The sequence below is a fragment of the Zymoseptoria tritici genome, chromosome 8 (assembly GCF_000219625.1).
Source record: "Zymoseptoria tritici IPO323 chromosome 8, whole genome shotgun sequence".
Lineage (NCBI taxonomy): Eukaryota > Fungi > Ascomycota > Dothideomycetes > Mycosphaerellales > Mycosphaerellaceae > Zymoseptoria > Zymoseptoria tritici.
Window position 1 is genome coordinate 1,618,941 of NC_018211.1, and position 27,447 is coordinate 1,646,387.

General features: G+C 53.0%; 12 protein-coding genes across 12 annotated transcripts; 5 read left to right on the forward strand and 7 right to left on the reverse strand.

Annotated features, from left to right (window-relative positions):
• Nucleotides 1-1,692: 1,692 nt before the first annotated feature.
• MYCGRDRAFT_75020 (myosin class 5) lies at nt 1,693-6,825 on the reverse strand (the record flags this gene model as incomplete). Its single annotated transcript, XM_003850244.1, is given in 4 exon segments — nt 1,693-1,728; nt 1,748-2,334; nt 2,388-6,637; nt 6,691-6,825. 3 exon segments carry the CDS (start codon nt 6,823-6,825, stop codon nt 1,887-1,889), a joined length of 4,833 nt encoding a protein of 1,610 aa, XP_003850292.1.
• A 1,861-nt stretch (nt 6,826-8,686) lies between these two features.
• On the reverse strand, nt 8,687-9,276 carry MYCGRDRAFT_95316 (uncharacterized protein; the record flags this gene model as incomplete). The annotated part of the gene is made up of 2 exons (XM_003850243.1): nt 8,687-9,070; nt 9,127-9,276. The coding sequence occupies 2 exons, from the start codon at nt 9,274-9,276 to the stop codon at nt 8,687-8,689; spliced, it is 534 nt and encodes a 177-aa protein (XP_003850291.1).
• Nucleotides 9,277-9,765: 489 nt separating this feature from the next.
• On the reverse strand, nt 9,766-11,231 carry MYCGRDRAFT_87270 (uncharacterized protein; the record flags this gene model as incomplete). The annotated part of the gene is made up of 2 exons (XM_003850242.1): nt 9,766-10,583; nt 10,637-11,231. 2 exons carry the CDS (start codon nt 11,229-11,231, stop codon nt 9,766-9,768), a joined length of 1,413 nt encoding a protein of 470 aa, XP_003850290.1.
• Nucleotides 11,232-11,908: 677 nt separating this feature from the next.
• On the reverse strand, nt 11,909-12,946 carry MYCGRDRAFT_75026 (uncharacterized protein; the record flags this gene model as incomplete). The annotated part of the gene is made up of 2 exons (XM_003850241.1): nt 11,909-12,632; nt 12,688-12,946. The coding sequence occupies 2 exons, from the start codon at nt 12,891-12,893 to the stop codon at nt 11,909-11,911; spliced, it is 930 nt and encodes a 309-aa protein (XP_003850289.1).
• Nucleotides 12,947-13,128: 182 nt separating this feature from the next.
• Nucleotides 13,129-13,760, forward strand: MYCGRDRAFT_110557 (uncharacterized protein; the record flags this gene model as incomplete). Its single annotated transcript, XM_003850066.1, has 1 exon — nt 13,129-13,760. One exon carries the CDS (start codon nt 13,161-13,163, stop codon nt 13,758-13,760), a length of 600 nt encoding a protein of 199 aa, XP_003850114.1.
• A 54-nt stretch (nt 13,761-13,814) lies between these two features.
• On the reverse strand, nt 13,815-14,602 carry MYCGRDRAFT_46304 (uncharacterized protein; the record flags this gene model as incomplete). Its single annotated transcript, XM_003850240.1, has 5 exons — nt 13,815-13,942; nt 13,996-14,032; nt 14,086-14,230; nt 14,287-14,360; nt 14,429-14,602. 5 exons carry the CDS (start codon nt 14,600-14,602, stop codon nt 13,815-13,817), a joined length of 558 nt encoding a protein of 185 aa, XP_003850288.1.
• A 148-nt stretch (nt 14,603-14,750) lies between these two features.
• Nucleotides 14,751-16,063, reverse strand: MYCGRDRAFT_105557 (40S ribosomal protein S1; the record flags this gene model as incomplete). The annotated part of the gene is made up of 3 exons (XM_003850239.1): nt 14,751-15,264; nt 15,323-15,824; nt 15,905-16,063. 3 exons carry the CDS (start codon nt 16,024-16,026, stop codon nt 15,115-15,117), a joined length of 774 nt encoding a protein of 257 aa, XP_003850287.1.
• Nucleotides 16,064-16,301: 238 nt separating this feature from the next.
• MYCGRDRAFT_45881 (uncharacterized protein) lies at nt 16,302-17,469 on the forward strand (the record flags this gene model as incomplete). The annotated part of the gene is made up of 3 exons (XM_003850067.1): nt 16,302-16,345; nt 16,403-16,685; nt 17,008-17,469. The coding sequence occupies 3 exons, from the start codon at nt 16,302-16,304 to the stop codon at nt 17,467-17,469; spliced, it is 789 nt and encodes a 262-aa protein (XP_003850115.1).
• A 455-nt stretch (nt 17,470-17,924) lies between these two features.
• Nucleotides 17,925-19,230, forward strand: MYCGRDRAFT_61874 (uncharacterized protein; the record flags this gene model as incomplete). Its single annotated transcript, XM_003850068.1, has 1 exon — nt 17,925-19,230. A coding segment is annotated over one exon (1,170 nt), but the record flags the coding sequence as incomplete, so codon positions are not given.
• A 664-nt stretch (nt 19,231-19,894) lies between these two features.
• MYCGRDRAFT_75037 (uncharacterized protein) lies at nt 19,895-21,119 on the reverse strand (the record flags this gene model as incomplete). Its single annotated transcript, XM_003850238.1, has 2 exons — nt 19,895-20,892; nt 20,945-21,119. 2 exons carry the CDS (start codon nt 21,117-21,119, stop codon nt 19,895-19,897), a joined length of 1,173 nt encoding a protein of 390 aa, XP_003850286.1.
• A 200-nt stretch (nt 21,120-21,319) lies between these two features.
• Nucleotides 21,320-24,654, forward strand: CPG2401 (chromosome condensation complex Condensin, subunit G; the record flags this gene model as incomplete). Its single annotated transcript, XM_003850069.1, has 2 exons — nt 21,320-23,404; nt 23,455-24,654. The coding sequence occupies 2 exons, from the start codon at nt 21,320-21,322 to the stop codon at nt 24,652-24,654; spliced, it is 3,285 nt and encodes a 1,094-aa protein (XP_003850117.1).
• Nucleotides 24,655-24,901: 247 nt separating this feature from the next.
• On the forward strand, nt 24,902-25,607 carry MYCGRDRAFT_101060 (uncharacterized protein; the record flags this gene model as incomplete). The annotated part of the gene is made up of 3 exons (XM_003850070.1): nt 24,902-25,121; nt 25,181-25,445; nt 25,531-25,607. 3 exons carry the CDS (start codon nt 24,963-24,965, stop codon nt 25,605-25,607), a joined length of 501 nt encoding a protein of 166 aa, XP_003850118.1.
• Between the last annotated feature and the right edge of the window lie 1,840 nt (nt 25,608-27,447).

Consider the following 27,447-nt stretch of genomic DNA (forward strand, 5'->3'; position numbering starts at 1 on the left):
GTGTAGCTATGATGTGCACTTCGTGCTCTCCAGTTTGATGTGTCTCTCTGCAATGCGATCCGATTGGAACCTGTTCACCTCTCTCTGCGTTGTTTCAGCTACACTATTCACAGGTGCTTACATGCAATACCATACGCTGTTCATCACCAACGCACGCTTGTAGAGTCTCTGCACGTTGACTCCCCAAGGGGCTTGGAACTACCGACATAGTCTATTGTCTCTGGAATGCGGAAGAGATTGCTGTCCAAACGTATAAATGGACCGCACCCGCTACTTTGGGCTTAATATGGATTCATTAGCTATGTCTTGTGCCGTTCTATGGCCGTCTTTTCCAGTCCAGCGCTACCGAATGCTTCCATACCGCAAGGCCATCTGCGGATGTTCAACAATAGGAAGACTGATTTGGCACAATCTATGACGGATCTCAACGAAGCACTAGAGCAGATAGGTGACCAAACACCAGCGAATAGAGAATCCTTACTGATGTCAACTATTGTTCTTAGGCTCGTGTCTCTAAGGTTCGATCGAGGCTTGATCCTCTTAGATGGCACTTCGAGCATTATTCAACGCTGGACTTCTTAAATGCAATAGCAGGCACAACTGATACCTGGGACTGTAACGCCGCTTGCTGGACTTCTGGCCACGAACGCAACGAGGCATCCTGTGCTTGACAAATAGTCACCGGGCTGTGGGAATAGTCCGAAGATGCAGAACGGGGCAAACTATGCACTCAACGGCAGAAAATCATCGCAAAGTCTGCTATTGCTTCGCCTTCACACTGCTATTGTCGTTGCTATCGGCCGATATATCTTGCCAACAAAACTACGTTGGCTCTCGTCGTGATAACGAAAGCAAAGAACTAGCCCGCCGATGCTCGTCAAGCAAAGGCGTCCTCACAGCTCGCTTCCTCCCGCAGCAAAATCCAAAACATTGTCAAAAAAAAAAGACAAAAAAGAGAGGGGCCCTATGTCACAGGTTTGAACTGTGCAGCACTGTTGGCGGTGCTGGGAATCGAACCCAGGTCGACACGGCGTTGTTGCATCCCGGCGAGGGGATACTCCACAACGTGGCATTCTACCACTAAACCACACTGGAAGAGGGGTTAGTAAGGAAGCCAAAGCGAGAGAAGCTCGTGATTGGTTTTACGTACCCACCAGGTATGGATTGGAGATGTAAGAGTGGCATCTTTGCCGTATATATCGCTAAGCGCTCCCCCTGGATGGCGACAATAGGCGGTTCGATTGTAGAAACTTGCATCTTTTGCATAGATACAATTAAGTGCAGCTCTATGCTCTACGTCAGGAACAGACTGGACCGCCGTGACATCGAGCATTGCATGTGGTGCTTCACATCAGCTGGGCGAACTCTGGCACCATATGATCGCACATGCAAAGCAGGAGAAACCATTCAAGTCGCCCAATATTGACCAGACCGAACATCAATGCTGGAACGAGAATGGGCAAATGGCAGGAGATATTCTGACAAGGCAGGTGTCTGTACGCACGGGAGGCGACGACAATGAACCCATCGGCGCCAGAAGATGAAACTAATTGCTGCAGATAGTGTCGGGAAGGCAGAGCTAGAACATGATGTGAGCATGACAACAGAAAACCAAATCAACAGTTCACGCATGAGAGAAATTAAGGTAAACAGCAAGAACAGCCAGCGATCTCCCGTTAAGCACCGTTGCCGCCGTGGAAAAATCTGATACACTATCCAGTCGCCCTTGCCGTCCGGACGCAAACCATTCTTTCTCTACAAGATCCTTCTACGCCTCAACGCCATGCAAAGAACAACACTCAAAACATCGTCAGCAGCCGAGCCGTCGAGATTTCTTCTAATTTGCACGTCCGCCGCCCAGTCCATCTACACCCTCCACTCTCTAATTATCTCCTCGGCGACATGTCCCCATCCTCACTTTCTCCATCTTCATGCCTCAACCCCAACCCAATGCCATGTCCATTCATCCCATTGCCATTTCTATTCCACTGCTCATCCATGCCATCCTCCTCCGTCAATCTGCCCATGCCACCTCCATTCGCGTCCAATTGCTGCTGCATGACCGCTTGCGCCGACACAATCTCCGCCAACCGCTTCAACCTCGGAGTCTGCAGCCAGCTAGGCGTGTATGTCTCCAGCGCGGTGATGACACGGGGTTCGGCGATTTCGTACGGACCCGAGTCTTCCATGTCGACGGCTTGCAAGAGGAGGACGTCCGACTTGGGATCTGTGACGCGAGAAGCGACGGCTTTCATGATTTCGCCGTTGATGGGTTGTTCGTAGTCGGCGACGAGGTATTGGTTGAGTAGTTTTTGGATTTGATTGGGTGAGAGCCTGTGATGATGATTAGTTGAGGTCGAAAGAGGATGAGAGACAATGTTACTTACATCCAGCAAATGTCCTGGATGATCTCAATGTCGTTCAAGGTGGCCTTCTTCAACTGGAGCAGTTTCGTGGCTTGCATCAAGTGCTCCAATTGAAGGGTTCCCTCGGGCATGTCGTGGCTCTTACACCATTCCTCGATACGAGTGATGTTGTAGTTGATCTGGAGACCACGTTTCCAGGACAGGAAGTTTCTCCTCATGAGAAGGTCATTGAATGCGGTGACTCCCACCAATCGCAGGAGCTCGGTGACGGTCTGGGTGATGATGCTATCTTCCAAGTAGAACGCCTTCATCGCCTTGAAGACGTTGTTCAGGAGGCTGAGCAGGTTGTCCATGCTGAATGCCGGTGCATTCGATGATTGCAGCAGCTTGCCGAGGAAGCGATTGCTCTCGTTCGTGACGAAGCCAGGAAGCGATTGTGACTCAATGATGGCCGGTACAATCATCTTGTGGAGCTTCTTCTTCAGTACCTTCATCCAGGTGTGGTAGATGTTGAACTCCAAGCTCTCCAAGTCGTGCTTGACAATCTCGAGCAAGCGATCGTATTCAAAGTTGTCGGTCTTTTGTGCCTCGTACCAATCCTCAGCCAAGAAGACGAACGACAACATCTCGTGGACGTTGGACAACCAGAATGCGCCGGGGTTGACAGCATCATCACCATCATGCTGCATGACCTCCTGCTGGATGGACTGCATGACATTTGCCAAGAATCGCTCAGACTCCTTGACGAAGCCATTATTCCACATCTCGCTGGTGACGAGGTTGATGAGGTATGCAGGGAACAAGACTTCCTTGTCAGTTGGTGGCGGGTTGCCCCCAGGTGCAGGAATCTTCAGATTTCGGATGAGACCCATGGTCACTTCATCATTGAGGCCATCCTCATCGGCAAGCAAGTTCTCCAGCTCCATCTCTACGTTCTCCAGACCAGTGTTAAACGTGGAGCCTGACAAGTTCTGAGCATGTCCGTTGCCCGTCGCACCAAACGCCATGGAGACTGGCCGTGGGTTGTAGGCACCGCTGAATCTGTCTGTTTGGATTGCTTCCGGACCAGCACTTCTCCGCTTCGGCTTCTTCGATGCGACCAGATTGATGAGCCCTGATGCACCGGCATGTGCGTTTCCATTCGTGAGCTCGCCGTTGCCGACAGGTGCTGCTCGCTTGGCAAGCTCCAATTGATCCTGCAGATCGGCCAGCTGTTGTCGCAAGCTCAATTTCTCTGTCTCGCTGGCAGTCTTGCTCACTCTCGTCGTTTCCAGTTCTTGGCTCGTCACGCGGAGGCTCTCGCGAAGGTTCTTCTCCTCTTCTTGTAGCCTTCGCATGTTGGCAGTGCTTTCTTCGTAGCTCGACTGTAATCGTTGCATTTCCGCTTCCATTTGGCTCAGTTTTGCTGCTGTGATACCAGCTTGGTTGGCTTCTCGTTGTAGATCATTGGCTCTGGCCTCCAGGGCGTTGTGCCTCTCGCGAGAGCTCTTGAGCTGGTTTTCGTAATTCGACACTTGTCCCTTGAGCACCTTGTTTTCATTTCGCATCGTCCCAAGGCTTTGTGTGAGCTCGATGACCTTGTTCTCCAATTTGTAGGAGATCTGCTTAAGATCTCGTGCCTCCTCCTTGAGAGTCTTGTACGTCTTCCGTGCCGTCTTACCTCTCCACACGCTTTGGATGAGGACAGCCTTCTTGCGGTAGTTCCTCCAGCTCTTGAGTTGTTGATGCGTTCTCCAACTGCGCTGAATGACCTTCGCAGCATCAGAGTACTTCTTGTCCATGATCATCTTTCTTGCTAGGAAGCCCTTGGCCGACGCTTCAAAGACGATGAGATCGTCGCGGAATTGTAGGTACTTCTTACGTTCCTTCTGACCTCTCCAGACGCGCTGGATAGTCGTCGCCCCACGCTGCCGTCGGGCCTCATCAGCCTTGACTCGTGCCAGATTTGCTCGTGCGTGGGCCTGAAAAGAACGAATGCTGTCGAGCGCCTCGAGATAGCGACGTCTGTAGTATTTCGCTTTGAGGTTCTTTTGAATCATGATGGCGGCGTTGCTGAGTCGTGTTGTTCGAAGGTTCTCCAGAAAGGCGAGCATACCCGCGCGGAAGAAGATCTTCGTCAGACCCAGCTGGTACTTGTCAGTCTTGTCTTTCTTGCCCTCGCCTAGCGCTTGTCTGAGTATGGCATTCGCCATGTCCCGGATCTCCGTTGTCCATTGTTTGGAAGGGATCAGCATGTAGTATCGTAGAGCAAATTCCTCGTAGGTCCATCGGGTTGGGTAGCCAGCACAACTTATGCGGACAGTTTCCAGAACACCGCAAGCTCTCAATTGACTCAACACCATTGGACCCTCAAACTTCCATGCCGCTTTGGCATCGTTGGGCTTGATACATCGGATGTAGTGTACTTCGGTCGAGTTGATGGTGTCCATGAGCTGGATCAGTGAGCTCTTGAAGATACCACCAAGCGTCGGCTTCTTCGCTGCTGCAGTGCCCATCCTCTTCCCGCCGACGCCATTAGCCTTGGGCATGACGGCGGCATTGTCCCTCTCTCGTACTGTCCCACTGAACTCGAGCACCTCCTTCAAGAATTCATTGGTAGTGTTGTTAAGAACCTCCAAATGCTCGTCCGGAACAGTGTCCCTGTTCTTCTCGATGAATCCGTCGCTCTCGTAGGTCACATCAACCGCATAATGGCAGACCGTGAATGCACTCTTGCCAAATCTTGGCTTCTTGTAGAATGCATGCTTGTCGTTGGAGAAGTTGTGGTGGAGCTTGTTGACGAAGCTCTCATCGGATCCCATGGGCAGTCTACTTTCTTCGTCCAAGAGAGCCAGAACACCAAGTTTGCCCTCGATCAGGTCGATACACGGCTGGTTGTCGCTGAAATCGATGAACTTCCAGTCGATCTCTTCCCGAAGATACTCTTCCTGCTCGAGTTTGAACACATGCTGGTTGAACTCTTGCTGCAGCTTCTCGTTGGCGTAGTTGATACAGAACTGCTCGAAGCTGTTCTTGGCGAAATGCTCAAAGCCGTAGATATCCAAGACACCAATGAAAGACTTCATTTGGTCGATGATCTCCTGCGGTGCGAGGAAGCCATTCATAGTTTCGACCAGCCAGTCGAAGAGCGAGGAGTAGATGTATTTGGCAACAGAGTCTCGGACCACCGTCGCTTGCTGCTGTGTCAAGTTCGATATGATCTTCTCTCCACGAGTGACCAACTGCTTCTTGACGGTCCACTTGGCGAACTCCGTACCATCAATTCCTAGGAGCTCACAAGCTTTGGTAAGAGATGGCTCGTCAGCCGCAAGGACTGAATCTGTACGAGTGGCAGTGATCTTAATATTGCCAATGTGCAGAAGTGCTGCCAAAATCTTCCAAAGACTGGTCTGGACCTTCTCAGGCACTCCCAGTCTTGTGAGAGACTTGCGGGTATCCGTGAAGTCTTTCGCATCGTCGACGCCGTCAATTACAGGTGCGCCGCCCTGGTTGAGGTAGTCGAAGCGTTCGACCGCAATCAGCCCTAGCTCTTCCCTTTCGGCATCAGTCGCACCGGCCACGAGCTGGTAAAAGATGTGGTAATTCCGCTCCTTAAGCGGTTGGAAAACCAATCTTGACCGTTCGAGGAGGTACGTTCGTATCCGGGCGCCGATGATGTCGGTCTCCTTGTTGAACATGATCTCGATGTATTTGCCGAAACGGGAAGAATTGTCGTTTCGTGTCGTCTTCGCGTTACCGAAAGCTTCCATGATGGGGTTCGTGGCCAGAATTTGCTCTTCCGTCTCGCTCATCGTGTCTCCGCGACCGCGAGTACGCGATCCAATGGATTCAGGAGGTTCTCTCGTGGCAAAGTATCGCATTATGTATTTCGCGCTGACCGTCTTTCCAGCTCCAGACTCTCCCGATACGACAATGGTCTGGTTCTTCTCGTTCCGCAGCATGTCGGCGAACGACTCCTCGCCGATAGCGAAGAGATGCGGCGCTTGCGATGCTCGGTGTTTGCCTGTGTAGACTTGAACCATGCCGGGTACGTAGAGTGAGTCCACTCTCGCGAAGGGGTTGGTCGCGATAAGGACGATTCCAGAATATGTATAGATCTCTTTCTGAGCATAGCGCAATTTGATGGCTTGCAATACAGCCGGTTCGTTCAGGTGGGAAAGATTCGTAAGGTCGTCGCTGGCCTCGAGCATGGCCGGATTCATTAGGGGTGGGAGGGTCGAGCTGATGGCGTCTTCTGACAGCGACGCGAGGGTTGTGTCCACGGTCGTCTCCTACATCTTGCGTCAGTATCCGATACATCCTGCAGCTCCAAGACTCAACTTACCTCGCCATTCTCCAGGGCGAAGACGAGCTTCACCTTGTCCCCGTCGACGGTCTTGCTGGTGACCTCAGAGGCCACCCAGCCCTCGGTCGCGTCGGGCTGCCATGCCTTGGTCCCGACATCGTATGTATGCGACATGGCGGCGGGTGTGTTAGGTGTTGTGATAAGTGTGCCCGTAAACAAATGTTGTGGGACCTCTTCCTCCTCCTCCCCCGTGCGGTGCTTCGTTCAGTCGGGGGTTTCCAGCGCCCGCGGTGGAATGCAGGAAGTCAGCTGCCAGGCTATTGAGGAAAAGCACAGCTGCAACTCGGCAGCATGATCGAAGCAAAGCGGATGGGCAGTGGTAGGGTGGGAGGATGATGTTGTGAATGTGTTGCGTGGTTCGGCCGTTTCTCTCAAGGACAGAGTGTGTACCAGAATACCTCCACACCCACACCCTGGATGCGCATGTCGAACGCGGTAAAGGTAAAGCTGGCCCGCACGGGCGTCGGCTCCTTTTTAGCTGCACCTCGATTTTATTCACCATCACAAGCAAACACTCTTCTGATCATTTTATCGACGCAATGAAATACTCTAGAATCATATTACGACCTCGACTTCTACAATGATCTCCTGCTCAACAGACATGTGGAAGTCGCCTTGCCGCCTGCCAACAGATGTTCGCACTTCAAGTTCATCCCACGGTCAATTGGGTCTAAATTCTCCGGTCGAAGACACCTCCCTACTAACCAACTCTCACAAACCCCTTACTAACAGCACGTTTGCCTCGGGCATATGGGCCATGGCCTGCAAGTATGACTACTCTGATTTACGATGAGATCTACAACTTTGACGCAAGCTACCAAAGGTCTAGAAGTGTTCTTCTTCAACGCGATGCTCTCTAAAATACTCTCCTGCATTGCCCTATGCATGGCATCCCGGTCACCAACGACGCCTCGAAGCTCCAGTCCTCAAGTACCGGCATCGTGGCTTCGCTGAACGTCCATTCCCAGACGAAGATTCTTCCTGGGTTGATGCTCAAACTTCTGATGAGAAGTGCTCGTCTTGATGAGGAGCTCCGGCATATGGAAACATTCTCTCGTCACTGAGGTGTGAGCGAAGCGAGATCGAACTGTCAGCCACATGTATGCGATCTGTCACAGCGTGCAGGCTGCGATCCCCGCTTTGAAACGCAGACTCGCTCGATGACACTTCCCAGGTGTATTGAGGCTCTGACTCCGCCGGTGAATTGCGTCGTTGTTTTTTGATCTTGTTCCCGCGGCCGCCGCAATCAACCTCCATTGCCAACTCCTCACCCAATGACGCAATTCTTCCGCTTACCTGTTGCAAAGACCCTACTCCGAGTCGATGGCAATGTAGTCTCGCAGGTATGAGCTCGCACCCGCCGCAAGCTGAGACTAGCTTGCTCGAGCACTCATTGTGCATGTGGCATTCCGTCCTCAACTCGATGCTCTGTCAACCTGGAATACCTTAGCAACAACTGCCGATTCGGGATCTTACACTTTCGTGGTACTGCCAAGCTTCAACGCTAACAGCAAGAGGTTAGCTTGGCCCGCCAGCGAAGATCTAGCTCAACCTTTCTGGCCCCTTTCCTCCTCGACCGAGTCGACTCCACATACACACACGTGGAAGAGAAGCACGAATCGTCAGAAAGAGCTGAGAATACCGATCATGAATTTGGCGCAACCACCGCTCAAGACTATAATGATTGCTCTCGAATAGGCCCTGTCAAAATGAGCTATCAAACAGCTCGTCGACTGCTCAGCAGTCTTCTTCTCATCCAAGTACAGTCTGCATCAATTTCTCTTCATTCAGGCATTCCCTCTCATACTTCGCGATGCGCTTGTTCACACTGATCAACTCGCGCAACTGAGCATCCCGCTTCAAGCCAAAACATGTCTTTCGATCTCTCCAGCGTCCTTTCAATTCCACTCATCATCATCGTCTCCATTGCCATAGTCCTCCTTCTTGCTCAAGAGCCTCTCATCATCAGCACCCCTCAATACTCCACATCCTCCTTGTGAACGATCCCCACTTCCCTGCGCGGCGACAGCTTGACGGTGAACCGCTTGCACGGCGTCTCATCTTCGCGCTTGATCTCGACTTCTTCCGCCTTGATCGCGACTTTCTCCTTGCGCGGGGAGAGCTTGATGAAGAACTTCTTGCGCGGCGAGAGCTTAATGGTGCACTTCTTGCGCGGCGAGAGCTTGTTGACGCACTTCTCCTTGCGAGGTGACAGTTTGATGGTAAACTTCTCCTCGCTTGGCGACTCTTCTTGCTGCTGGAACTGGATGGCTTCTTGCTCAAGGTAGGCCAGCTTGCGCGGAGAGAGCTTGATTGTGAGTTTGGCTCGTGGACGGACTTTCAGGATGAGCTTCTTGGGCTGGTGGAGAGGTCAGTCAGTGCTTCGAGGTTGGAGGATGGAGTTGGTGGACGGACCTTGGAGCAGGCAGCATAGTCAGGGATGGAGGCCATTGAGTTGATGCCGGTGGCGGTGGTGGTATTGATGAGAGCCATGGTGTGGTCTTGACTCGCTTGTGTGGAGGCCATGGAGTTGGTGGTGGTGGTGGTGGTGTTGATGGAAGCCATGATGTGATCTTGATTTGCTAGTATGAAGGCTGGTGTTTGCAGGTGGTCGATTGTTGGTAATGGGATGAGGGACGGAGACGAGAAGGAACAGAGGGAGAGGTAAGACGGTCTATGTATGGACGACATCTCTTCTCGGCTGTGTCTCTTCCACCACAATACCATGCGCTTTGCAATAATACAATACATAGTTCAATTCCTTCGCATTGTGGAACATTTCATCGACAATGCGTAGGATCGCGCAAATTCGGCGCTAGCGCTGAGACCTGTGGTCTAGGGTGAAGGGAAAGACATCGGATCTGCGACAAGGCATGGCTGTGAATCATTCGAATTTGTCTTGGTGAATAGACAATGCGGCACGCCTGGCTTGGGTTAAATCTGTGGAACACGTTCCGCTCAGCAACAAAGTGTGCTGCGGTCTTGCTTGACCTCCTTCCGTAACAGGTAAGCCCAAATTTGGTTCTAGCATGCGGCGGTTATGACCCACCATATCTACGCCTTGGGCATACCCTTTTGGAACGCAACATCTCTCGCCAGGCTCTTCTTGCTTACCACGCGGAAGCCGCCAAACACCAGAATCAAAGCCTCCAACCCAAGCACGACCGCCAGCGTGACCATCGCTCCAATGACACCGTTCACAACCGGACTCAGGCCGTTGCCAGCTTCATGACCTTCAGCCGAGGCTGACGAATCACCATCGTCGCCGCTGGATCCATAAGCTGCGCAGGTACTCGTGGAGTTCCCACAAGCCGTGCACCATTCCTCCGTGTCCCTCACTACGAACTTGCCCATTCCGCTCGCAAAGTCGTCCCAGCTAAGAACCTCCTGCCCAGAGCCAAAAAGCGGGTATGCCACCGGCTCGCTCTGCTCAGTCGTCGTGCCGTTGTGGAACAGGAATCTCACATAAGCATCGTCGGTGCTCGGGTATTCAGCACTGCTGACTGCGACAGAAGAGTTGGTGAACAGTTCAAATGTCATGACAGATGCATAATCCGCCACGCCGCGGAAGTCGGAGTTCACGCTGGGAAGATCTGCCAGCCCGAAAAACGAAGCAAAAGTTCCGTATGCGCCAAATTGGACGCCAATCTTCGTCTTGCCGCGGCTGGTGAGCGTGGTATTCAGAAACTCGACGATTTGGCCGGCGAGAGTCTTGCCAGCGATGGCGCGGGCGTCGGAGCTGGCGTTGTAGGCGAGGCCCCATTCGTGGGCATCGGCCAGGGTACGGAGCTGGAAGAGGACATCGTCGGTGAGGAGGTTCGAGCTTGGGATCGTCTGGTTGTGGATCTCGGCGACATGAATTAGATCGTAGACTGAAGCTTCTGTTAGTGTTGCCACTGCTGACCGATGTAGAGAAACCACTTACTTGTGTATGCGTTCTTGAACGAGTTCTGACTGGCATTGAATGTCCCGTTGATGACTGGGTAGATACTGTCGTAGAAGCTCTGGGTACTAGCCAGGAGATCGGTGTACTCCTTGCTGGAGAAGTATTCATTCGAGCTGACGATAGCCTGTGCACATCCGCTGGCACTCTGCAGCCAAGTGTTGTCCTCGCTGCCGGCGCCGTGAGTCGACTCCTCGACTGGAATGAGCTGGTAGCCATCCAAGGGTGCGGTAACAGTGCTGCCATTCCTCAATGTTGCGGAGCCAAGAGTTGAACCAACTGGTGGGTAGAGTCCCTGCAAGAAGCCGGTCGCTGAGTTCTGGAGGACAGTATCGTCTGGAGCGGAGACCATGATCTGGCTCTGCTTGACGATATCCGCGTTGATGCCATTTATACGGAGGGTGGCATCCGGCGCAATATATCGATTGCGGTAGTACTGGCCAGAAGTGTAGACTTGGGAATAGCCCAGATCGGTCAGGCTCGCGGGAGGTGTCGACTTTGGAGTGCGATCACCGTGTCGATGAAACATGTAGACTCCCAGCACAGTCTCTACATTGGCATCTTGCGCCAGTGCCATTGACCCAACAGCCGCAAATGCGAGAAACAAATTGGACAACATGTTCCCTTGGTGTTTCGCCTGGACTGTGAGAGAGAAGATGTTCAATACAACAAGGAAATGCAGGAGAGGCAGGAGGGAGAGAGCAGAGAGCAGAGGATGATAAGGTAAGATTCGGCATAGTCATGCCGAGATATGCCACTTCGCTACCATGCATTCATTCTACAGCTCCACTTCCAATGATTCGGTCAACTCCCAGGTCGATACCACAGCGTGGAAGGGTCTTGAGACAACCAGCGCTATCCAGGTCTCGTTCTCAATACCATAATGCATTCCAATGGCACAGTCCGTGGTCCATTACGAGCCTCCAACTTGTCAATGCTGGGCTCGTCCAACCAGTCTCTCAAGTCTCACCGTCGGCGGTATTGAGGAAATATCCCGCTAGTCCATAAGTGGAGCAGTCTAGCGAGCTACCCCTCGCTGGAAAGTTTCCTTTTTCCGCGGCTTGCGATTGATAGAGGAGCTGTCCACATCGGATATCCTTCCCTTGCGAAAGGCAGGCCGGCGTGTGAGCAGGGTCGCATTCCGCGAAAGATCGTCCTACGACTGCGACTGTGTACTTCATGCCCAGGATAGATTGGTCAAGCTGTGCGGGTTTGGTGTTAAAATCGGCGGATCAGTCCTTGTTCGAGAGAAACTCAACCACAGCTACCAGCACTATTAGCAGTTGTACACTTTGGCTGCGGAATTCGACACGCACCCTGTCTAAACTCCTCCGGCTTCTCACTTATCACCCAATGCCCTGCGTCAATACTGGACAGCTCGAATCTGGGAAAGAACCTCCCACAAAGGGGCAGCATGTCGTCCGCAATGTAGTGGCTCCGGGTACCTCGAACGAACAGCGTCGGACCCTCATACCGCGCCTCGTCCGGATCCTTGAACGGGAAGTCGCCCAGCTTGCTCAGAGCGTTCGTCAGATACTTTAACGGTACTTTGAACCTCTGCATGCCATCCTCGTCTCGGGCCAAATTGGTGAGCAGGAATTGTCGAATCGCCATGTTGTCCTCATAATCCATCAATATTTTGTCTGCATCCTTCAAAGACTTCACACCGGTCTCCTCAATTCTCCTCATGCCAACGGTGTACTTTGCGAAGTCTGACTTCAATGCTGCATCGACTGGTGCATTGTCCACTGAGATGAGGTTTCCCACTTTTACATTCTTGCGTAGTGCAACTGTCATGACTGCTTTTGCGCCCATAGAATGGCCTATGAGTGTGCTCTTTTGGACGTCGTGGTGCTTGATGAAGAGCTCCAGGTCCTCCGCCATCTTCGTATAGTCGTGCTCTGGGTGGTGTGAGGAGTCGCCATGATTTCGAGTGTCGACAGCGTAGACCGGTCGCTTCAAGTCGCGTACGAGAACTCTGCATGGAAGTCAGTATACAGGGCTGAAATCTGGCTATCCTGCGAGCAGCGTACTTACTCATGCTCCGATGATTTCTCTTCGACCCGAACAAGCCGTGAACGAAGATGATCGGAGCACCTTCTGCGGCCTTTCCATTCTCTGGCTCATATAGCTCGTATGCCATTCGTACGCCATTGCTCAGCTCTGTCGTGGAGAATGGTCTCCTTCCGTACCGTCTCAACGATTGCTGCAGACGCGGCAGTGCTCTCCGGGCGAGCATTGCGAACAGAATGCACGCTCCTGTAGGAACTCCAAACGCCGATGCGAAGTAGAATATGCGCAGGAAAGGTGAGATGTGAACGAATCAATCTGAAGCTTTGACACGCGAGCTGACAAGGCTGAGCTCGAGCACCTGAAAGTCTCGGCTTGCTTCTGCGTTCAACGTCATATTTCCATGTTTCCCAGATTCTTCAAAACAGCACTCAGGACTCATCTAAGACAACACAGCCCTCTCACAGCCTCCAAACGAGCCATACACACCGTCAAGATGCTCCGAACCGATCCTAACATCATCATCACCGGCACGCCCGGCGTCGGCAAGACCACACACTGCGAAGAGCTCGCGCGGAAGACCGGCTTGCATCACCTCTCAATCAACGAGGTTGTCAAGAAACATAACATCGGCGAGGCCTCTGACGATCCGGAAGACCCCAACACGAAGATCGTGGACGAAGATCGCCTGCTAGACTGCATCGAGAATGATCTTGAGGAGGGCGGACAGATCGTCGACTGGCACGCTTGCGACTTGTTCCCACCGTCGCTCATCGATCTGGTGTGCGTCGTGCGATGCGACAACAAGCTACTCTATGACCGTCTGAAGGCGAGGAATTACGGCGAGAAGAAGTTGGAGGAGAACATGGACTGTGAAATCATGGAGGTGCTGCTACAGGAGGCCCGGGACGCGTACGATGAGCAAATTGTGGTGGAACTGAAGAGCGAGAGCACGGAGGATATCGACTCGAATGTGGAGCGGATTGAGTCGTGGATTCAGAACTGGAGGAAGGATCACGAGAAGGAGGAGGGAGACGTCAAGGCACAAGGAGAGGAGAAGAAGGACGAGGATGATCCGATGTTTTTGCACGGATGATTGCATTGCCAATCGACTGCTTCGTATGATGAGTGTGGTCTACAGGCCGTGACCTCACACCTCCTGCTTGAGCCACTCGACCAGCTTCTCCAGCGCCTTGCCGCGATGCGACACCTTGTTTTTCTCGGCTTTGGGCATCTCGGCGTACGTCTGACCTTCATACTCGAAGCATGCGTCCCAGCCTGTATCTGGTCAGTCTGCTGCCTGCAGTCCAAGGAAGATCGACAGCACGTACCGAAGGAAGTTGATCCTCGACATTCGACGATTTTGCCCTTTGCAAGTGGTCAGCAATGGATCTCGCAACCGCATGGAAGTGAAGACCAACCCTTGTCCGTCCCTGGAACAGAATCGGCTCATGGCCTGGTCCTTCAGAGTACGCGAATGTGCATACCGCATCTGCAGACTTGTCTTCGAAGCCTGCGAGCAGCTTGTGGAATTGCTCAACTCCGAGCGATTCGAGGAACCATTTCCTACGGAAAAGGTATGAGATGGGCTTCTGTATAGTCAAGTAGTATAGCAAACATACACATATGGTCCCGGCAACTCATTGAAGGCCTTGAAAGCGAGACAAGTATCTTCCACTAGCACAGGTCCTTGGACCTATGCAAAATCACATGTCAGCCAATCGTGAGTATTTTCTGCCTAGCTCTCTTGACTGAAATCCATACCGCTTCAGCCGCACGCCGGCATTTGTCAGTAGAGACTTCCTCGATCGTGCCTTGAATTTCCAGCAAGTCCAGTGCCTGGCTCTGCAATTTTACGGGCGTAGCGGACAGGATGGCTTGCACCTCCGCGAGCTTGTTCTTGTTGCCGGTGATGAAGTTGAGTTCTTTGGGCGCCATGGTCGCGGGTGCTGAGTGAAACTTTCGGAGAAAGCGATTGGGATTGAAAAGTTGCGACTTGCGACAGTCAAGAATAAGAGGATGTGAGGTGTTGATGCGGCGATTGAAATAGGACACCGCGAGAAAAAGTCGAAAAGTTGGTGGCATGGAATGGAACTTGACTTCGTCTTCCATTCGCAAAATACAGTACATAGGGCGGATATCGCTATGTTGTCACATGCCGCTACTGTACAGCCTACTACAAATACGGCATCCTGTTCGTATTTCCTGCGATTGAGCTGTCACGTCATGTTGTTGCCATGTCTGTTCTGCTGACGATTCTCGTTTCCGACACAGACCGAACCCCATTCCGGCAGCACTTCGACAGAGACAGTCATTGCGTGAAACGTTTCAATGATTTTGCTAGGCTAAGATTCGCTTTGCATCTCAGCGCCCATCTCTCGGAACGCCTTCAACGTGCAAAATGTGAACCGTCTCGCCCAAAGTCAGCCATCCGGCAGCTTGCCAGCTGCTTAAACCTCCTCGAGAACCGTCTCCTTGAACTCCTTGTTGCCCTCAACCTTCTGGCCAGAGTCGTCGGTGGATGACTCGCCGTGGAGCGAGAGAAGGTTACCAAGGTCGAACTTGGGTGCCTTCAAGAGCTTGACCTTGCGGACGTGGACCTGGTATGTGTCAGTTTGTGTCATCCGATTTTCTCCACCTTCCCTCTCATATACGCACGTTCTGGAGTGGGTAGATGCCCTGTGTGCTCTTCTCAATCTCGCGTCCAATGACCTCAGGGATGAGCTTGGTGGTAAGCTGGCTGAGGGTGCAGGCCTGGGCCTCACGCTGCATGATATCCGTCATCTTCTTCCTGATTGCGCGGATTTGCGACGAGGCGGCGTAGGTGGTCTTCTTGATCTGGTTTGGTCGTCTCTTGGTGAAGGCGATGCAGAAGAGGCGGAGGAGGTAGTCATCGGTGGTCTTGACAACGACGTTGGCCTCGATCAGGGTTTGCCACTTGCGGACGAGCGAGCGCAGCTTGTCGGAGGTGAAGTCGAGTCCGTGGAAGTTGGTCAGGCAGTTCTTGCCCTGGACCTCATCGACGCGCAGCTTGACCTTGCGGAAAGCGTGGTCCTCATCCTTCTGGAGATCGGCGAGCGAAACCTCGAAAATGCGGCCCTTGAGAGCGTCGTTGGCGTTCTTCAGACCGGTGGTGCGGTTGACAAGAGTCTTTCCGACACTGTAATATGTGTTAGTGCTCCATCCCTCATCTCTTTCCATCGCACGCCTCTTGCGCTCGGTGGGTGGGTGTTTTCGTACTCGCGGATGTTGAAGGTTGATGGGGCCTTGACGGAGTACCAGTCTTTCCTGGCAAATGGATCGGTCCTCTTCTTCAGACCCTTCTTGCCCTTTGACAATCTCTTGTTCTTTCCGACGGCCATGATTGCGGCTGTGTGGTGTGGAAAGAAAAAGACTGTGGTTAGTTCGACGTGGTGAAGTCTTCCGCCGAAAATCCATCGGGATTTTGGGTGGTGCCCTGGGCTTGGCAAGTAATTTGGCAGGAGCGAACGGCTATTTCCGCTGGAAGCTATCCCCATCGCGACACCTTGCCAAATTCCTTCCATCGCTTCCCTCACCATCATCAATCCTACCTTATTTCCACGACTTCGAATACATTGCCATTGCATTTCCCTCGCGTGGAGAGCGCATCACGATCATGTCCTTCCAAGACGCCTTCTGGGCGGCGCCGCCAATCTCCAGGTGTGTACCTCACCTCCCATCTTCACATGGACAGCTTCTGATATGGTACTAAAACAGAACCCTCACAGCGGCGACCGTCCTCATCTCCGTGCCTGGACACCTCGGATTCTATAACCTTGTCCGAGTGTTCTTCCTCAGCGACTACGTTTTCACCGTCCGCCAGCTGCCTGAAGTATGGCGCCTTGTGACGACTTTCCTCATCACCGGACCTCAACTGGGATTGATCATGGATCCATTCTTCCTCTACCACTACAGCTCTCAGCTTGAGACAGGCTCGCCTCGGTTCAGTCGACCTGGCGCATATGCCTTCTATCTGATGTTTGTATCAATCATCATCCTGGTAAGCTCCTCTCTATCTTTTCATGCATATTCTCCCTCCCCTTCCTCCCTTGCACATAACCTCGAAATATCTGCCCGGCCAGCCCAACTGAAGCTGTCACGGTTCCTGGAATCGAGGAAGATTACCCCTGCACTGTACGGCGTCCGTCATTCGCAAAATAAAATAGGGCGTTTGTGGAGTGTGGGCATGGTGGGATTTCGACTGAGAGAACTGTCTACCTTGATCTTGTGGTACGACGGTGGTTATTGAACCCTACATACCTTTGTTGTCGAACTCGCATCTTCGCAACATCTCGCTGGGCTGATCGCTGACGTCCACGCAGCTCACCGGAGGAATGTATCTCGGTGGCTACGCATTGCTCCACGCGCTCAGCATGGCACTCACGTACACCTTCTCACAAGAGGATCCAAACCGGACCGTCGGATTCTTCATCGTGCAAATGCGCGCGAAGTACGTGCCGTATGCATCGCTTGTTGTCACCTTCCTCATGGCCGGTCCTTTTATGACTATGATCCAAGCCACTGGGATCCTCGCCGGTCACGCTTACGAGTTCTTCGACAAGATCTGGCCTACGCAGGGTGGAGGGCAGCAATGGATTCAGCCTCCGCAAATCGTCCAGAAGTGGTTTGCCCTTCCGAATAATGGTGCGCAGCCACGTGCGTACGGCACTGCATTTGGTGGCCATAACGCAGGGTCACAAGCAGCAGCACAGGCAAATCGTGGGATTGCGAGTGGCTCTGCGTGGAACAGCAGAGGTGCTGGGCGTCGCCTGGGGAGTGATTGATTTCAGAGCGATGCGCCATTGAAACGACGCTCTGCTACAACCATCGACGATATTCACGACACTACATACCATAATGCAACTGTATCACTACCTTGAATCATCTTAGACCTCGATCTACCCCGCAACCTGCAAGGCGACGAGGGTTCACTGCATTGGCCTAATCGGGAACATCGTGTCACCGTCTATTCGTCCAGTACCTGGCACATCTGCAGGTTAAGTTCCAGTGGAGGTGAGTAGTCGCGTCAGTCAGTACGTCTTGCAGGTGAAAGAACCAGTGTACCTGTAGACTTGGAATATCCAAGAGTGGTCCTTGAACGTTGTTGGCAACCGGCCTCGGAACTTGTAGCGTTGAACGATGACGATCATTCATGGACAGCGACCACGAATGAAGTCACGTCCGCGGAACAAATACACCGCTTCCGTCCTTCCACTTTTAAGGACTTTGTGTCTCGCGCCTGCTTGCCATGAAGAAGATTCTCGCTGATTGACCACTGTGCTGTACCATTTTCTCGTCACCACGAATCTCACCTCATCTGACGCCCACGACACAACATCCCAGTCCATACCGTGCAGCACTTCTGCTCCACAATCATGGCCTCACCTGTTTCCACTCCACCTGCCAACTCCGACCCAAAACTCCCTTCACGACCTTCAGCAACAGCTCGCACCGCCGCATCGAACAACTCCCCAGCAAATGTGATTCGCAAACGCTTCTCCACTGACCGACTCGCGTCACCCTCCCCGCCATCACCATCATCACGCCGAAGATCCTCCCTGATATCATACTCAAGTCTGGAAGACGTAAACGATCTGATCAATCCGCGGACGAATGCTGTGAGGAGGACAACTCAAGCAGATAACGAAGGGACACATTGGCATAACTCTCCGCTGGCGTTTGCGATACTACCACCAATAGCGGGTCTGTTCTTCAAGGATGGCTCCACTCTTGCTACGGACTTTCTACTGCTCGGTCTGGCTGCTATATTCTTGAACTGGAGTATAAAATTGCCTTGGGACTGGTACTTCTCCGCTCAAGCAAAGCGTCAAGATGTGGAACCTGAACCGGAAGACCACGGCGGTCTGTCTGACTTGGAAGAAGAGACAGCCGTAGAGTCAGCTTCCTCAACAGGAGACTCTCCCAAAGAGCCTGCGTCTCACAAAGAGAACGAACTCCGCTCTGTAGAGAAAGAGGAAGCAGCAGCCTCCCTCCGTCGACAAGAGATCCTCGCTCTCCTTGCGACCTTTGTCTTTCCCGTCCTAGCTGCCTACCTCCTGCACGTTATCCGAGCGCAACTATCCCGTCCCTCAACCGGTCTGGTGTCTGACTACAACCTCACGATCTTCCTGCTCGCTGCCGAAATACGGCCATGCCGACAAATTGTGCGGCTAGTAACAAACCGCACCCTCCACCTCCATCGCACCGTTTCTGGAAGCTCTTCTTCAGACGAAACGTCCACTCCATCCTCTGTCGCAATCCTCAATACACGGCTCGCCGCACTCGAAGCCAAGATTTCCGACCAAAATCTCTCTCAGCCTACGTCCTCCATCGCACAAAAAGCTGAGCTCTCCGACCTCTCCTCCGAGTTGAGAAAACGCTATGAACCACGCCTTGAAGGCCTTGAACGTGCTGTACGACGCTACGAAAAGCGTTCAACTACACTCGCCATGGTGCTGGACCAGCGGCTACAGAGTCTCGAAACTCGGCTACAAGATGCGCTGAGTTTGGCAGCTGTAGCGGCGGAGCATTCACGGTCGAGAGGTATCACAGGTTGGGTGGCAGACATGATCAAGTGGCCGATCAATTTAGCGTGGGATGTCGCGAGCAGTCTCCTAGGAGTGGTGGATGGGGTGTATGTGAAGGTCAAAGCGGCTTTGTTCGGCGACAAGGGAAGTAAGGGAAGCAGGGAGAGGAGGAGAGAGAAAAGTGGGAGAGATAGGGAGATCAGGAAAGCTGCTGTGAGGTGATCATGATCATGGCGAGGCGTATTTTGCAAAAGGAATTCCTGAGATTCATGGGACGGCGCAACAGGCCGGGATATTGAGCAGCTTATATACCCCCATCGAGGTCCTGGGTAATGATGGTGGTCGATGATAGACCCGTACACGACATGAGATATGAGTACGAGTACAGCTCGGAGACGCGATGTTCATATTCAGTGACTCTTCCACGCCCGGCATAAGATTTAGGCCTAGGTCAGGAGGTCGTGCTTGCTGTATTGCCTCCATTCCTGTATAATGTGGCCAGGCATAGCTTGTTCGAGAACGGTCTCGACGCCTCACCGAGGCAGTGATCGAAGAAAAGTCAGGCTGACTTCGATGGCTGGTGAACGCGATCATCGTCCCTTGGGCCAGGTTCAAGTACTTGCCACTAATTTTTGCTGTGTCCGTGAGACCTGTATTCTGCACTCCAAGCGCCTTCCAGCTCCTACTCCAATACAATGTACTTGTGCAAATGCTCCGGCACTGCGCCTAGCAATTTCTTTTCAGTCAACCACTTCCGACTGAACAATCGCTCGGCGTATCTGTACGCTCCGTCACAAAGGATCGTGACAATCGTATGTCCTGGTCCCAGCTTTTCCGCCAGATCCCTCGCGGCGGCCACGTTGAGGCAGGAACTCGCTCCCAAGTATAATCCTTCCTCGTCTAGACATCGGTATACCATTTCTATGCTCTTCTCGTCCGCAATGTGCAGTGCTCCGTCAAGGAGATCGATATCCGGTGCGAAGTTGTCCGTGACCCGACCTTGACCAATTCCTTCGGTAATGGAGGATCCAGATCGATCGACGAGTTTTCCGCCGGATGAGACGTATGTGTAGATTACTGAGCCGGGAGGGTCGGCGACGTAGCATTTTACCCTGCCTTCGGAGACGGTCTTCAGGTACCGCGTGCAGCCTGCAATCGTCCCGGCGGTACCAGAAGCGCAAGTGAAAGCGTCCAATTTTCCTCCTGTCTGCGCCCAGATCTCCGGTCCGGTCGTTTCAATATGTGCCTGGCGGTTGGCGGTATTGTCGAATTGGTTGGTCCAGATGGCGTTGTCGAGTCGGTCGGCATGGCGTTTCGCTTGGTGATTGTAGTTCTCGGGATTGTCGAAGGCGACGGCGGGTACAGGATAGACTTCGGCGCCGAGGAGGCGGAGGAGATCGATTTTGCCTTGCGATTGCGTGTTGGGCATGTAGATTACGAGCTTATAGCCTTTGCTGCGGCAGACGTGCGCGAGCCCAATACCTGTGTTGCCGGCTGTACCTTCAACTACAGTTCCACCTGGTTTGAGTTGTCCTTTCTTCTCGGCCTCTTGCACGAGGAAGAGCGCCGCACGATCTTTGACGCTGCCTCCGGGATTCTGAAATTCTGCTTTGCCGAGGATGTTGCATTTCGTTTTCGCGGAGAGGGACTTCAGTTTGATGAGAGGAGTGTTGCCGATTGCTGGGACGCGTCAGCTAGTTGAAATCGGGAGAGTTGAGAACGTGGTAGATACCAGAGACCAGTCCATCTTCAGCCACACCTTGTGCCTTTGATATCCCGAGGCCGTAAGAGTTCATGGCGTCGATGGAGGCGACGTTGATCGAGGAGGCGGCGCGCAATTGTTTGGAAAACACTGAGGATCTTGTCGCCGTCCGGATGGTAGAGCGAGCAAAGAGGGAGGTGGCCATTGTTGAGTGTAAATGTGTGAAGATCGTCACCAATGCAGCATGAGGTTGTCGAAGCCACCTAGAATTTGAGGAAGAAGGTTTAGACGGCCGGACTCGACTCCGGTGTCCCGCGATCAACAAAACAATGGCAACATGAGATGTCAACACAATCTCCTTCTTGCTACAACACCCACTAACCACCACCAGCGGACTCTATAATCATGCCTGGAAGAGTCGCGAGCGGCGCTGCGGCACGTACAAGTCGACGTACCACTCGGACTGCATCACCAACACCTTCTATCCCGGATGAAGGGGAGTCCTCCTCTCTACGACGCGCTGTTTGCGCAACATTCGCAGACGCGCAAAGATCGACTGCTGCACATCGCAAGGCCATCATATCACTCCGCAAAGTGCAGGAAGCATGTTGTTACGAGCCGGTCAGCAACAAGAAAAGCAAGCAGACGGAGGACTTCGATGAGGAGGACTTCAACCGCGAAGTGGTGCGATGCGTGCTGCGAGTCTTGCCAGTGAAGAAGGCAGAAGGCGTCGGCGATCGCGCGGTACGATTTTTGGGAACATTTCTCAATGTTGCGAGTGGAAAGGACAACGAGATTGTGGGCCAGGGAGATCCGGATGATACTGTACTGCCGGAAACGCCTACCAGCCGTTTAACGACACAGATCTTGACGACTTTGCTACCACTGTTGCAGGCGAAGGATAAGGCGATTCGATATCGCACTACGCAAATTACGAGCCATGTCATCAACAGCTTGGATACTCTGGACGATGGACTGTTTCACCAGCTGAGATTGGCACTGTTAAAGAGGATCCACGACAAAGAGGCGACCGTCAGACTACAGGCTGTGTATGGATTGGGTAGATTGGCAGCGGAAGTGGAGGACAACGAAGAGAAGGACGATTCGGACTCCGAAGACGACGCAGCTGCGGGTGTTCTTGGAAAGCTGTTGAACGTGCTGCAGAACGATCCATCTGCTGAAGTACGACGAAACCTGCTGTTGAACCTGCCTCTCACGAAGGAAGTTCTGCCGTATCTCCTGGAACGTGCTCGAGATGCAGATGCGACAACAAGGAGGGCTCTCTACGCTCGTCTGCTTCCCGCTCTAGGTGACTTCCGACATCTGAGTTTGACGCACCGAGAAAAGCTACTCCGTTGGGGCCTGCGAGATCGTGATGATAAAGTGCGCGATGCAACAGCGAAGCTCTTTCGAGACCGGTGGATTGAGGACTGCGCGGCACTACCAGCTGCTCAGGCAGAGCAGGAAGATGGCGCAGCTCCGAAACCTGCCGATCAGGCTGCTCCACCTTCCTTGGATGCACTGTTGGAGTTGCTCGAGCGTATCGATGTGGTCAACAGTGGCGGTGAGGGCGGCATTGCTCTGATTGCGATGAAAGAGTTCTGGCATGGACGACCGGACTACCTCGAGTATGTCTCTTTCCCCGAAAGCTTCTGGGATGACCTCTCGCCGGAACTCGCATTCGTCGCCCGCACGTTCAACGACTACTGTCGCTCCGAGGGAAAGACTGGTGGCTACACTGGCCCACTTTCGTTGGAAACAATGGTCGAGGAGAAGCTCCCTGAAGTCACTAGATTTGGCTTCTTGCTCGAGCGCGAGATCAAACGTCTGATCGAGACCACGATCAACACATTCTCCGAAGAGGAAGACTTGGATGACGAGGAGCTTGCCCACCGCGAATTTGTGGTCGAGCAAATGCTGCACACCGCCATTACATTCGACTATAGCGATGAGGTCGGCCGACGCAAGATGTTTGGCCTGATGCGCGAGTCTCTCGCTCTTCCTGATTTGCCAGAAGAAGTCACGAGACTCGTCGTTGAGGTCCTGCGACTTGTCTGCGGTGAGGATGCCAAGGGTGAGCGAGAATTCTGCGGTGTTGTCCTTGAGGCCATTGCCGAAGTTCATGATACCATCATGGGCGAAGGTGACGACGCGGACAGCACCAGCGAGAGTTTCCACTCCGCAACGTCCAACTTCGACGGCGAAGATGACGACACTATCATAGTCGAGCAGAAGAAGGCAAAGAAGGCTGCCAAGGGTGAGTCGAATCCTGAAGCTGAGAACGAAAAGGCCGTGCGGGAGATCATGGTCAACATGAAGTGTCTTCACATTGCGCTGTGCATGTTACAAAATGTGCAGTGCGATCTGGAAGAGAACGTGCACTTGGTCACCATGCTGAACAACTTGGTCGTGCCGGCTGTTCGCAGCCAGGAGGCACCCATTCGTGAGCGTGGACTGATGTGCCTGGGACTTTGCTGTCTGCTCGGAAAGGTAAGAAGTCACTCTCCATGTCGACAGATTCATAGCTAACGTGACAATAGAATCTCGCCGACGAGAATCTGACCCTCTTCATCCACTGCTTCTCCAAGGGTCATCCAGCTCTACAAACCATCTGCCTGCAGATCATCACAGACATCCTCGTCACCCACCCAACACTCCTCAAACCTTCACCCACTACACCATCCGAAGACTCTCCTCACCTCCGACCCGTTCTTAAAGCCTACACCAAATCCCTCAAATCACCCAACGCCTCGGTCTCCTCCACTGGCGCCTTAGCTCTCAGCAAGACTTTCCTCTCCCACCTACTCACCGACTCCGACCTCCTCAAGCAACTCGTACTCGCTTACTTCGACGCTGAGTCCGCCGCCAATCCTCATTTGAGACAGACACTCGCGTACTTCCTACCGGTCTACTGCCATTCTCGTGCGGAGAACGCCGAACGCATGGCAGAGATTGCTACAGCTGTCGTGGCCAAGTGTGTTACGCTGCGGGAAGCGCTGCTAGACGACGCAGAGGTTGAGGCGGAAGGTGATGGCGCCGATGGCATGGTCAAAGTGGGAGTTGTGGGAAGCATGCTTTGTGACTGGACGGATCCTCGCAAGATTCTCGGCGCCAACGGCCAGGTCTCCGAAGGCGGGTCGGCGGGAGGTCGCACGCACTATGCCCTCGCGGAGTCCATTCTCGAACGTCTTGTCACTACCAACGTGACGAAGGAAGAGCGCAAAGTGCTGTTTGCAATGCTGGGACGGCTTTACTTCCCTCCTGGCGCGTGTGCTGCGGAGAGCCTTAAGACGCTGCTGGAGCTGGCGACCGAGGCGGTCGATGGAAGAGTTGCACCGGACGCGGTGTCGAGGAACGTGTTGACGAAATTGCAAAATGGATGGTTGAAGCTTATCGGCGACGTGATGACCGCTGAACGAGGCGGCGGAGGTGCTGAAGAGACGATGGTCGCACTGAGCAGCGGCGAGGATGAGGAGGATGTCACAGAGGTGGGCGACGCTACTACTGTGACAGTCGCGGCAACTGAAGCGGAGGATGAGGACGATACGTCGCAGGTCGATGTTGACGAGCAGTTGCAGAGGGAGATGAGGGATACGACGATTGGTGGTGCGACGATGACGAATACGACCGGGTTTGGATTGACTGGAATACCGGATGCAGAGGGCACAAGGATTGAGGAGGCGGATGGAGAGGAGTATACTGAGGTTGAAGACTCAGAGATGATGGATGTTGACGGTTGAGGTTGAGATTGACTCAGGTATGAGCTTTCGTTTTTCATTAGTCTATTGCAAGGAGAGGATACCAATCGGCGTTTGGGAGTCCGCTATGTGATAGTCAGTGTGGATAATTGCAATGCACGTTGATGTGTCTTCACCTCATATGGCCAGAGTGAGAATGCCAAGCCTGCCTCCTACAAGGAAGATCTATGTTGGCCATCAACGCTCTCCTTTCAACCTCACTCCAGGATCATTCTCACCAGACCAAATCAGCAAGATATTAAGATCGATCGCTCGTGAATGGAAAACTCGCCGCTGGCGCGTACACCACAATGCCCACCTCCATCTTCTCCCGCAAACGCGACCTCGCCTACCTGGCCTTCTTCATAATCCACATTCCCACGATCTTATGCGTGGATATCGTACCATTCTATCCCGATGCATACACACCAGCTTTCCTAAACGACCTGCGGAGCTGGTACATCGCGACGGTGAGCCTATTGTCAACTCACTCACCACAAGAGCTAAATCGTCATCTCTTCGACTGCAGTACAACGACCGCCTGTTCACCCACCCACCAGCATGGTTCGATCTCTACCTCCTCATCGAAATGCTCTACCACCTGCCACTATCGATATGGGCAATTCCCGCTCTACTGAGGGATGACCCACTCGTCCCGCTGCACCTGCTTGTCTTTGCGCTCGAAGCTGCGATTACGACGGCGACGTGTCTCGCGGAGATGTTGAGTTGGGAGGATTTCCGGGAGGAGCAGAAAGTCGCGTTGGGGTGGTTGTATGGGCCGTATTTGTTGTTGGGTGAGTGTTGTTCTCGTGCCTGGATTAAGGGATATGGTTTGCGAGTAAGGAGCTTTGTGCTGACTTCGGTGTGTGTTTGTGGTAGCGGTTTTCATGAGTGGAGATATGTTTTTGAGGTTGAGCGGGACGTTGAGGGGAGTTGGGAAGGCGAAGAGGGCTTGAGTTGTGAAATGTGGAACGCAAGCAAGAAATGACGGCGCCACATTCAATGATAGCGAGGCAGGTACTTTACACTTGCACGAATTGAGATGGCGAGGAAGTGAGCTCGATTCATTCGCTGCATACTTTTCATCCTATCTTCGATTTGGAAAAAAGCAATTCCGAAACCAGAAAATTCAGTCCCAGTCATTGCAAGTCCTCTCCAGGTCGAGGCACAAGACCAAACCAGTGATGCCACCGCTCGCAAAATCAAATCGCTCGCAGAATCAAATCGTTCGTAGAATCGAATCAAATCACTCGCAATGCAGGAGCGGAACCCACCCACTCGCGATGTAGGCCTCGAATTCAGTCCGCCCACTTCATGCAAGTCCTCTCCAGGTTGAGGCACGAGACCACACCAATGCAGTCATCGCTCGCCGAACCAAACCATTCGCAATGCAGGAGCTAAGTTCCACCCATTCGTCGTCTCGGAGCCAGAGCACGGTCAGGAACTTGACCCTCTAGTCCATTTCGAGCTCTTCGTCCTTGATCGCCTTCATCTTCTTGCTAGGAGAGTGCTCCTCGTCGTCATCGCCATCGGCTTCCTCAAGCACACTATCCGCAGCCTTGCGCTTACCGCCGGTAGCGGACTTAGTTTTGCCTTCACTGCCAGCCTTCTTGCGCGGAGTGCGTTTGGCCTTGGGGGTCTTGGGCGCGGTGGGAGTGCCATCGGCGGAAGCGGTGTTGGTGGCACCTGCAACACCGGGAGCAGACTTGCGAAGCTTGGCGAGGTGCTGGCTAGAAGAACGAAGGTGGGTCAGTGGTGGTTGGAAGGGAGGGACGTGGAGGAGGAGGAGGATATACCGGACTGACTCGCTGGTGTAGCCTTCGCCCATGATGTCGGCCACGGACTGGCAGTTGGCTCCGGACACGGTGGGCGCGAGCACGGTGATGAAGGCGAGGAGCATTGTCCGGTCGGCGGTGTCAGTCCAGGCTGGCATTTTTGCGGTTGTGTAAGGTCGGGTCGGGATTGAGATGGATATTGGTTGAAGAGTAACTTGTACTTGGATGTTGATGTTTGTTTGAGTTGGATTGTGTGGAATGTTGTGGATGTGAGTTGGAGAGAGAGGGAGTCGAGTTTTGATGGGTGAAAGCGGCGGAGGTGGCGGAGATGGATGGTAGAAGCAAACGGCGAAAGTGATAGGCCACCTGTTGTCACTTCACTTCCACTCGCGGTCTGTGGGTTGCATCATCTGCAAGATGCTTTACTTCACCCATAGCACGGGCGTGTCTTGGACGACCTTATTGTTCCTCTTTGGCAGTCTGTACAGTCTCAACAGGACAGCCTGGATGCTTCACGTGCTTATTGCGAGACCGCCATCTCATTGGACGCCGTCGTAGACATCAAGTAGTGGACGGCTTCCAGCCCGTTCCGGAGACAAGTCGCATCTTCAGCCAGCCTCAGACCAAGTCAAATATCGCAGGTCTTGACTCAAGATTCATACGAGAGAGATACGCATTTGACCCAAGATGGAAGACAACGGATCCGGCATACGTGGCACAGCTCTTGTCTTCGGCTGTTTTGTCTTGCAGGAAGAGTGCTATGTGCTGTCCATGAAGAGAGCAAAGATCGATGAGACGGTTTGACACTTACTGAGATGTGCTCGAGACGTGATGTTGCTTCGCGTTATGGTTGATTGTGGCCCAACCTGCCTACTGCAGTTGGTGTTGCGACGGAAATCTTCCCAGGATACCTTTGCGATGCCCAAACCTTCTCACTAGCATCGGTGTGCTCGCATGGCGAGGTCTTTTGAATTATGCTGTTCGAAATAGTTGCGTCGATCTCGGAGCATCAACCGAAGCG